This window comes from Onychomys torridus, chromosome 14, assembly GCF_903995425.1.
Source record: "Onychomys torridus chromosome 14, mOncTor1.1, whole genome shotgun sequence".
Classification (NCBI taxonomy): domain Eukaryota; kingdom Metazoa; phylum Chordata; class Mammalia; order Rodentia; family Cricetidae; genus Onychomys; species Onychomys torridus.
In genome coordinates, this window is record NC_050456.1 from 56,061,229 (window position 1) to 56,071,294 (window position 10,066).

General features: G+C 45.1%; 1 protein-coding gene across 1 annotated transcript in view; it reads right to left on the reverse strand.

Moving 5' to 3' along the window:
• Nucleotides 1-9,669, reverse strand: part of Snw1 (SNW domain containing 1) — a 30,510-nt gene extending 20,841 nt beyond the window's left edge. The window contains exons 1-3 of the mRNA XM_036205720.1: nucleotides 9,616-9,669; nucleotides 5,409-5,562; nucleotides 297-458 (exon numbers count right to left, since the gene is read on the reverse strand). Coding sequence (XP_036061613.1) covers nucleotides 297-458; nucleotides 5,409-5,562; nucleotides 9,616-9,629 — 330 coding nt within the window. The 5' untranslated portion in view covers nucleotides 9,630-9,669. The remainder of the gene's footprint in view (nucleotides 1-296; nucleotides 459-5,408; nucleotides 5,563-9,615) is intronic.
• Nucleotides 9,670-10,066: the final 397 nt, after the last annotated feature.

Here is a 10,066-nt window from a genome sequence, read left to right on the forward strand (position 1 = left end):
TCTGCCTGCATAATGTATGTGCACCACGTGCATATCCGGTGCCCTTGGAGGTCATAAGGGCAACAGAGCCCCTAGATCTGGAGTTACATGTGGGTGCTAGGAAATTGAATTCAGGTCCTCTGCAAAATCAACAAATGTTCTTATACAATGAGCCATCTCTCCAGCTCCAACTTCACTGCTATTTTTATATAATCCAAAACGGCAAGTGATTTATCATTTCCACAAAATGTAATAAAACTTCACAAAATATTTATCAACAAGAAAAAAAAAAATCAACAAAAGCAATGAGAGATTACCTTGTCTTTGGACTGCCCCTGTCGAGCAATTGCATCGTATTTAATCTTCCCTTCAGGATCCACCTGAATGGCCAGTGCATTTGACATCTTTTTCTTTCGCCCCATATCCAGTGGATACTGGGCCACATGGATTTCTGGGAAAGCACCTCCATCTCCAAAATCCTGTATATTACAAGAAAAGAAGTAAAAAGAGTATTTAGTAGTAAGCAGCAATTCATTCACGTTCTGGAATGTGTGCTAGGTGTGAGTGGCAGCAGCGAGCCAAGGCGGCTTTCATCTTGTGCAGCTGACATTTAATGGGCAAAGGTATAAAAACAGACTCTTTGGCTGTAGGAAGTACCATGAAGATTGTACAGGCCCTGGGAAGAGGCACTTTCAAGCTTTCAGTACAGTGGCTGTGTGTGACAGCTGTGTAAAGAAATCGTACAAGGGGAAGCCTCAATGTCGAGAAAGCAAATAAAGGAAGATCCGAGGAAAGCATTTTCTTTTCCTTCTTTAGTGAGGGGTGTGTGTGTGTGTGTGTGTGTGTGTGTGTGTGTGTGTGTGTGTGTGAGAGAGAGAGAGAGAGAGAGAGAGAGAGAGAGAGAGAGAGAGAGAGAGAGACGTGTGATGTGTGCGCAGGTGCCGGCAGAGGTGGTCAGATTCGCTGAGCCAGAGTTACATGTAGTTGTGAGATCCCTGACATGGGTGCTGGAAACTGAATTGGGTCCTCCTGCAAAAGCAGCAAGTGTCTTAACTCTCTGAGAATGTAGTGTGGGACTAGTGTAGTATGTCCTTTTGGAGGACAGAGGAAATTATGCTAAGGTTACATGGACAAGTCAGTCATGGAGGGGCCTTCTACCCTGACTCAAGGAATGTGCATTTTATGTAAGAGCCTACAACAAAATAAATGGAAATTTTAGTACAAACCAAAGACTAGCTTTAGCATTCTACACAGACATATCCAGAGAGCATCAGGTGAAGCTAACCCCAGGAGAAATGTCAAGAGATGCTCTTAGAATCAGATTCTGTTAATACATCATTTACTCACAGTCACACCAGAGACAAAACAGAAAGGACCCACAATGAGGCACACATTTTTCTTTTGGATTGATCCTAGCCATGTCCTTGTGATAAGAACAGGGTATAGAATTCGGCCATGACGATTTAGGGGAAAAAACCCTAAACTCAAAACAAAAAACCTAAAACTCAAGTTTTTTTTCTTGTGACTAAAAGCTAGAAATGTCCTTGGGCCTATGGGCAACTTCATCCTTGTCAGACGCCAAGGACTCCAGAAGGAAAGTTTCTCCTTCTTTCTGTGTTCCTTTCCTGGAAACCACACCGAGGACATGACCGTATTGGAAATTGGACCGATCAGCTCACACATGCATCCAGTAAAGCTTTCTTAGCTATAACAACTCCCGCCCTCGCCCCCCAAGAGCTCTATGATAAAACCCTTCAACAAGTCAATCTCTACGGTCTGTGAATTTCATCTTGAATCTGTGAGACAAGAACTCCAAAACCACTGGCTTGGGATGGCTTTAATGGCCACTGGGTTTACAAAACCCTGGCTCACCTGAACCAGTTGCTTTGAGGTGCTTGTCTTAAGAATTTGAAGAATGAATTTTATGGCCCCCAGAGGGTGAGATTTAGAAAGGCATCTGCTATGCTGGCCAGGAAGGGCCCCAACTCCTGGGCCAAAGTGCTCCTACTTCAGTGGGATGACACACGTGCCACCACCCAGGTTCACATCTCTAACAGTGACGAGACATCCTCACAAGAATGAGAACTATAATTTTTAAAGTAGAATGGTGTTGTGCCAAGAACCTGTAGTGTTGACTATTTCTAAAAGGCTCTGGGGATCAAGTCTAACTCACACTTGAGCATTCTCCTAAGGAAAGGACTCAGGCTCACAAACAGTACATGTACTGGGAGAGGTGGCATGCCTTCTTTAACCCCAGCACTCCGGAGGCACAGGGGGAAGGAAGTTATCTGTGAGTTTGAGGCCAGCAAATGTTAGGCTAGCCAGGCCGCATAGTGCGACCCGTCTCCAAAACAACCAAAGACTCCTCAAGATCTCATAGCTAGTACAAGTGCAGAATGCAAATCCAGGAAACTGGACTTCAGAAGCTTTACCTCACGTGGGTGTATGATGTACACACCAGTGTGCAGGGCAGGCACCCATGTACGGGCATACAGAGGTCAGAACAGGATTTTAGGTGTCCACTTCTACCACTCTTCACATTACTGCCTTGAGACAGGGCCTCTCAGTGGACCCAGAAACTCTCTCTTTTCTGGCTAGGCTGCCTGGCAAGTTCTTAGAATCCGCCTGCCCCTGCCCCACAAATGCCGGGATTACAGCTGTTGATGTGAGTGCTGAGGGACTCGCATTATCTCCTCATGCTTACACATCGAGTGCTCTTACCCACGGGGTCAGTCTCCCCAGGTATAGCCCAGCTGTCGTTTTAATAGCACAAAATACCTTTTAGTTAAAACAACAACAACAAAACCCAAGACTTTCTGAGCAATGACCGATCCCCCTGCTTCATATTTTTTTTTAAATTAATTTCTTCCCCTAGGAAAGGGTCTCAGTACGTAACTTTGGCTGGCCTGGAACTCACTATGTAGACTTGGAGGGCTTCAAAATCATAGAGATTCCCAAATGCTGGAATTAAAGGCACAGGCCACCAAGCCTGGCTGCCATAATTGTTTTCAATCTGTTAAGTCTATACAAATATTCAAAAAAATAAAAACAAAAATAACCCCCCCAAACCAAAAAACCTGCTGAAATCTGAATTACTTTTGGTCCTAAGTGTATTACATAAGGTATACTCAACCTATATTACCAAGAATGTTAGAGAAAACATTGAAATTCATCAATAAGAAGGTATTTATTGAAAAATAAATTCATTTTTATAAGGTTTTTTTCACACTATTTCATTAGGTCTTGGATGTGAATTCCTAGGAACAATATTTATTTACTGGAGTTTAAAGTTTTGAAAACCAACAGAATAAAGTGAAAAGAGGTATTTTCTTGTAAATCAGGCAGAAATAAAGTCCTCCCAAGAACAGTGCTTCCTGTACGCAGAGCATCACTTTGACACATGCTCAGCTTTGCTGGAGCTCTTCGACTGTAATCAGCACTTCAGAACTGTAGCTGTGGCATTATGTGGTCATTAAGCCTGCCAGAAAATCACAGCCTTTACTCTGAAAACTAGAACAAAATGCCGTCTTCACAGAACAACCACTCCCCTCAGAGCATCCCAGGCATTTTCAGATTAGCTGGCCATGAGTTTGATTTCCAAATGAACTGCTCTGGTCCACCAGGATACACGAAACCTTTGATAATCAATTAGGACTATCAAAGCCAAAAGCCAGCAGATGTCATAAAGGCCAGAGGCTCCCTTGTGAGGAAAACGAGGCCTGCTGTCCCCAATCTAATCTGGGAAAGGCCCCCCAAGAGTACATCTGTAACCACTCTACAGTTCTATCACAGCAGCCACCACTACCTCATGGCTCCACACGGGAAGGTATTCCAGCCTCTTGGAGACTATCTTGCTGTACATCTCACTAATTCCAGAGAGAACAAAACCAAGAACAAAATCCTTTCCTAACAACTGCAGGACGGGCCTTCATACAGCAGGGTTCATAAAGACCAGATGAAAAGAGACCAAACCAACACAACAGGAATATCAGAGAAAAGCCCACAAAACCCCAGGGCTATGCTGGGGCAAGGCAGGGAGGCTCTTAGGAGGTGCTCATGTCCTAGAGCTAACGGAGCGGGCAGAGGCAGGCACACATGGGGAGACAGCGCACACAGCCAAGTGCTAAGCAGACACACTGGGGGCAGACTGAAGGGAGGGCAGAAACCTCATCTGTACGGCAGGCATGATAACCAGTAGGAACAGGCTACAAGGGGCTGGAGGGGCCTGCTGCTTGGAGTGCTGGCTGCTCTGGCACAGAACTCAGGTTTGCTCACAACCACCTGTGACCCCACTTCCATGAGATCCAAGGCCCTCTTCTGACCTACCTTCAAAGACACTGGATGCATGTGGTACACAGATATGGAGGCAAACACCCATACGTATAAAATAAATGGATCTTAAAATAAAACAGCCGGGCGGTGGTGGCTCACTCCTTTAATCCCAGCACTCGGGAGGCAGAGGCAGGTGGATCTCTGTAAGTTCGAGGCCAGCCTGGGCTAAAAATGAGTTCCAGGACAGCCAGGACTGTTACACAGAAAAACCCTGTCTTGAAAAAAAAAAAACAAACAAACAGAAAAAAAAAAAAACAAAAAAAAAAAAAATTAAAACAAAACAAAAACAGTAGAAACTGGGTACAAAAATGGTGTAGTTCATTCAGAATGTTAGTGCATGGTCAGGAAATGCAGGAAAACTTGTAGGAATGAGACGACTTGGGGAGAGAGAGGCTTAATGACAGCAGAGATTCTGTTTGTTTGGAGACAGGGTCTCTCTGTGCAGCGCTGGCTGTCGTGGAACTCACCCTGTAGACCAGGCTGGCCTTTTGAACTCAGAGATCCACCTGCCTCTGTCAAGTAAATTTGCTCTTTGGAAACAAATCAGAAGTATGAAAGGACCATTCCAAATTCTTCTCTGCTTATACTCACTCCTAAAGATGTATGTAATATCATGACCAGGCATGTGCTAACATTCTCAAACTGAAGATTTAAAAAGCACATAAGAGCAATAAGTCAGCAAAGGAGACACCACCGGGTCCTCCCCGCAACCCCCCCCCCCCCCGAAAGAACATTATCTCTGAGTTATGACATGGTTTTATTCTCATCGTTGAAGGTGGGGCGGGAGTGGACACAATTCAAATGCAAACCCCACTCTGGTTCTTCTCCTTACAAAGATTTCAAATTTTTGTTTATTTGTTTCTTACTCTCCCATTATGGGCTGGAAGGTTCAATAGTTCAGCACAATAAGAAGCAAAAACAGTGATCTCTGCTGATCACAAACCGTGACAATAAGCAAGAGGAAAAAGTCTTTGGAAGGAAGAACATGCTTTCAGAACTTACCATCATTATTTCTATCACACTGCTGTTAACAATCATTCTCCAGGGTTTAAATTTACTGCACAAATGTACAATAGGAAATTTCAGCCCATACTTACTTCTAACAAGCGCGGAATCCAGCCTTTCCGGTATCCGTATGGGGGAGGCTCCCTTCGAGAGGAGACCAGTGAGGTCTGCCGTGATCGCTGAGATCTGGCTCTTTCTTCAGCTTCAAGTTGGTCCTGAGATAGCTGAGTGGGCGCAGGTAAAAAGCTACAGGAAACCAGAATTAAATACCAAATACAGAATTAAAAACCAAACACAATTATTACAATTCAGCCACAATTTTCCTTTGCTCAGGCAACTGACTTTTCAATGATTTATAGAAGCATTCAGTATTTATCACTTTCTTATGTGTGGAAAGGAAGTACTCAAGAGACATACAGTGAAAACCCCTTGACCATACCAAGGGCAAACAGTTGTCTGGACTTAAAACCTAACAGGTATTTTTACATGGTTGACAAACTACCAAATTCTGTACTTCTGTACTTTACACAGAGGCCAACCTCCAATGCACTGTTTCCTAAGAATCCTTCCTGATTTTTATTTTAACAAGGTCTAGTCAGGTAGCCTAGGCTGGTCTTGAACCTGGCACCCTCTGGCCTCAGCCTCTGGAGTTGAGTTTATAGATAAATGTCAACACTACTGTGCTTTCCTATTTTGGGGAGGAGACAGGGTCTCACTGTGTAGATCTGGCTGCTTCTCCAGTGCTGGGATTAAAGGTCTGCACCATAAGGGATGCACAGAAGTCATTTCCTGGTCTTATACTCTTTCCCTGTCCCAACTTGAAAACTGTTACTTTTATGTGCCTGACTTTCAACTATTTTAATGTTGATAAAAAGTGGCAAGAACTAGTCAGGCAGTGGTGTCACACACCTTTAATCCCAGCACTAGGGAGTCAGAGGCAGGCGGACCTCTGTAAGTTTGAGGCCAGCCTGGTCTACAGAGTGAGTTCCAGGACAGCCAAGACTGTTACACAGAGAAACCCTGCCTCAGAACACCAAACCAACCAACCAACCAACCAAACAAACAAAAAAACAAAAAAACAAAAAAAAAAAAAAAAAAAAGAAAGAAAAGAAAAATGCACAGCAATCTTGCCTACAGCCCAATCTTAAGGGCCAGTCGAGGGTGGAACATGCCTTTAATCCCAGTCCCCGGGAGGCAGAGCCAGGTAGATCTCTGTGAGTTAGAGGCCAGCATGGTCTACAGAGTGAGATCCAGGACAGGCTCCAAAGCTACACAGTAAAACCCTGTCTTGGGGAGGGGGGCAGGAAGGGGGGAAAGGCAAGATCTACAATAGACTAACCAAGAAGCAGATAAAAAGACTACTAGAGGCATATGTAAATATTTTCCCAAGGGGATCTAGTTTAGAATGAAATTTAAAACACAACAGGTCAAAGAACTACAGCAGAAATCCTGAACATGTAGCTACTTACCATTTAGTCAAAGAATCCTTTTTACTAAATTCTTCCTAAACTTTTTGTATTGTAACTATTACCACAAGGATATCCAAAGTACCTGCCCCCCCCCAAAAAAAAGATACCAGTAGGTAAATATTTTTAAGGAAAGATAGAAGTCAAGTTTCTTGTTAACTCCTGGCTACTCGAATAACATACTCGAATAAGCAGGGAAACTTAGTTATTTATTTAAAAAAATACATACTGATGACTTGGTGCAGGCAAGTGCTGGCTTGTAACAGTCCTGGCTGTCCTAGAATTAGCTCTGTAGCCCAGACTGGCCTCGAATTCAGAGATCCACCTGCCTCAGCCACCTCAGTGCTGGTATTAAAGGCGTGCGCCGCCACTACCAGGGCTACTGTTTTAAGTATTAAATATTCTCTTCAGGTTCAGTATAGAGATGTGTGGAGATGGATTTCAGGTGACCAGGTCCTTTAGCAAAGGCAGCCCCTGGCAGCAGAAGAGGCTGGAATATGGTAGAGACGCAGCAGCCATCAGCAGCAGAACTGAGGCGATACCTTACATTAATAAAGGTTATAGGGAGAAGGTTCTGTGCTTAGCTGGTTCGTGAAGGGATGAGGCATGTTCTCCACTACAGGTGCAGCCTCTGGGACCCAGCGCCCTCCCCTTCCCCCACCTGGGTGAGATTCATTTGCTGGGACAGTTCATGAAACTAAACCAACAAAACCCCACCAAAACAAACCAACAAAAATCCCAAAACACTGGCTGGTTTACAATTTTTAAAAATACAGGTTTATTTCACTTTCATGTGTATGAGTGCTTTGCCTGCATGTCTCTCTGTGCATCACATACACGCCTAGTGCCTTCAGAGACTGGGAGAGGGCATCCGATTCCTAAACTACAGTTACAGACGGTTGTGAGTCACTGTGGAGGTGCTGGGAACTGAACCAGGTCCTCTGCAAGAACAGCCAGTGCTTTTAACCACTGAGCTGTCTCTCCGGTCCACACCTGCTAGTTTTTATAAAGGACACTAAAAAACATACTAATGAACGCCAGCTCAAAGCTCTGTGGTCCCCAAGCCTGGCCATTTTGAGACTTCATCTGTCATTGCTTTGTTAAGCACACAATACACACCACACCACTGGCATTGTTCCTGAGTGCATTCGTTTCAAACTCCACCTTTCCCCCAATAACCCTACCAATCTATACCACAGTGCCCGAAGAACACTCAAAGGTTTGCTACCTGTAACACTGACAGTCTGCATAACTCACTCCAAGTTTTTTGGTTACTAAGGCTAGTACTACACAACTAAGCATTTTCTGTTGGCTGTAATTTCATTTCTGTTCCATTATTAAAATCCTCTGGCAAGGAACAGTTCTAAAGGCGGGGCTTATTTGGCTTACAATTCCAAGTCACAACCCACCATAGAACGTCAAGGCAGGAACTCAAACGGCAGCTAGTGAAATCTCACTCACAATCATGAGCAAGAGAGACTTGCTTTCTTGCAGAGAAGGAAGGAGAGAGAGAGAGAAGGAGAGAGGCGGCAGGCAGGCACCACATAAACTGCTTGATGGCTGGCAGACTGGCTTTATGCTCATCCAGCTTTAACTGTTCAGGACCACTTGCCTAGAGAATGGTGCTGCCCATAGTGGTGTGGATTTTCCTGCATCTACTAGCAAGAAAAACAATCCCCTACAGACATGTCTACAGGCCAATCTGATCTAGGCAATTTGTCGTCTGATATCTTTTTACCAGGTGTGTTAAGTGGACAGGCTAGTTGCTGTGTTCACTTTCTTTCTTTCTTTCTGGCCTTAAACCAGCTCTACAGACCAGGTTAGCCTTGGAACTCAAGAGACCCTCCTGCCTGCAGTTTTCATCTGTGTATCTACTTGTCCATCTTTCCGGTGGCAAAAAATACATTTCATTCTATACAAACAACCTCTAGCACAGAGTAGGACAATGAACAGTAATTCCCGGGACCAAAACGTCTTTAGGATTCGTACTGTTACTAGCCAGGGAAATACGAGAAGTGGGTTTAACAGGTGAAAGATAATGTCCTAAAATGAACATTTGCTTTACACCCAATCAGACTTCTCCTGCTGAGTTCGCATGGAAAGTTTTTCCACTCGGAGCAACTAGGAGTTACATAACTTTTTGGAAATCTCCCACTTAGCGTCTTTTTCTTAAAGGATGGGAGCACTTTACATACGGTAACCAAGGCAACCAGGAACAGCAAAAGTCGGAGGTGGTTCTATGTACAAAAGAAATTCTAAGGGCCAAAGTTAAAGCGCGGAGCATTTAGTAAACAGCAGCCCCTACGGCTGCCAATTAAAAAAAATTTTGGTCGGTTCTGAGACATCCCCAACTCCTTCTGCTTTTTGCAAAATCTTTGTTTCTGAAAAGAGAGTACTAGAGAAACGGGAAAGCCCAAAGCATACAAGCGGCTGGAAAGGCACACACAGGGCTGGCGCGCTTTGCTCAGCAGGGATAATTCAGCCGCTGCTTTCCACCGCGCATCGCGTCCGCCTCAGCTGGGGTCCGCAGGGCGCTCGCCAACCTGCCGCGCTGCTTACGCGAAGCACACGTGAGCTCCTCCGCACGAGGCCACGCCGTGGCTCTCGGCCCCAGGGAAGGGGGGAACTCAACCCGGGAAGCCTCTAAAGAAAGACCCCGGCTTTGGCGCGGCCTAGTCGCTAAGGAAGCCCGCGAGAGGTTCTAGCCATGGTCTCGGCCAGGGTCCCTCTGCGCCCCAGGCCAGGTCACTGCCCGCACAGTCTGGGCAGAAAAAAAGGAAAAGATGGGTACTCCCAGACCCTTCCGTATCGAGGACCCAAATCAACAACCCACCTGGTGAGCGCCATCTTCTTCCGCTTCTTCCAGCGCAAGCCACAGCGTCGCGGGGCGGGTCTTGCCCGGGAACGAGGAACACAATGGAAGAAGAACACTGCGCAGGCGCCCTGACCGAAAGGCCCTATGGGTTTTGTAGTTCTTTGAGCGGGAATTATGCTGGCCTCTCTTAAGGAGAGAAAGTGGTTTTGGAGAGTTAACAGCGACTTCCCTAACAAAGGAAATTTATTACATCTATGGGTTTTACAGGGGAGAGGCTCTCTGAGTTTAGCAGATCAGTAGTGATGATACAAGGTAGGATTTAAAGCCATAATTTGGGAAGCTAATACTATTATCTACTTCTACGTTAAGGCTGCTACACCTAGGATCTTTTTTTGTTTTGTTATTTCCGAGACAGGGTTTCTCTGTGTAACAGTCCTGGCTGTCCTGGAACTCACTTTGTAGACCAGGC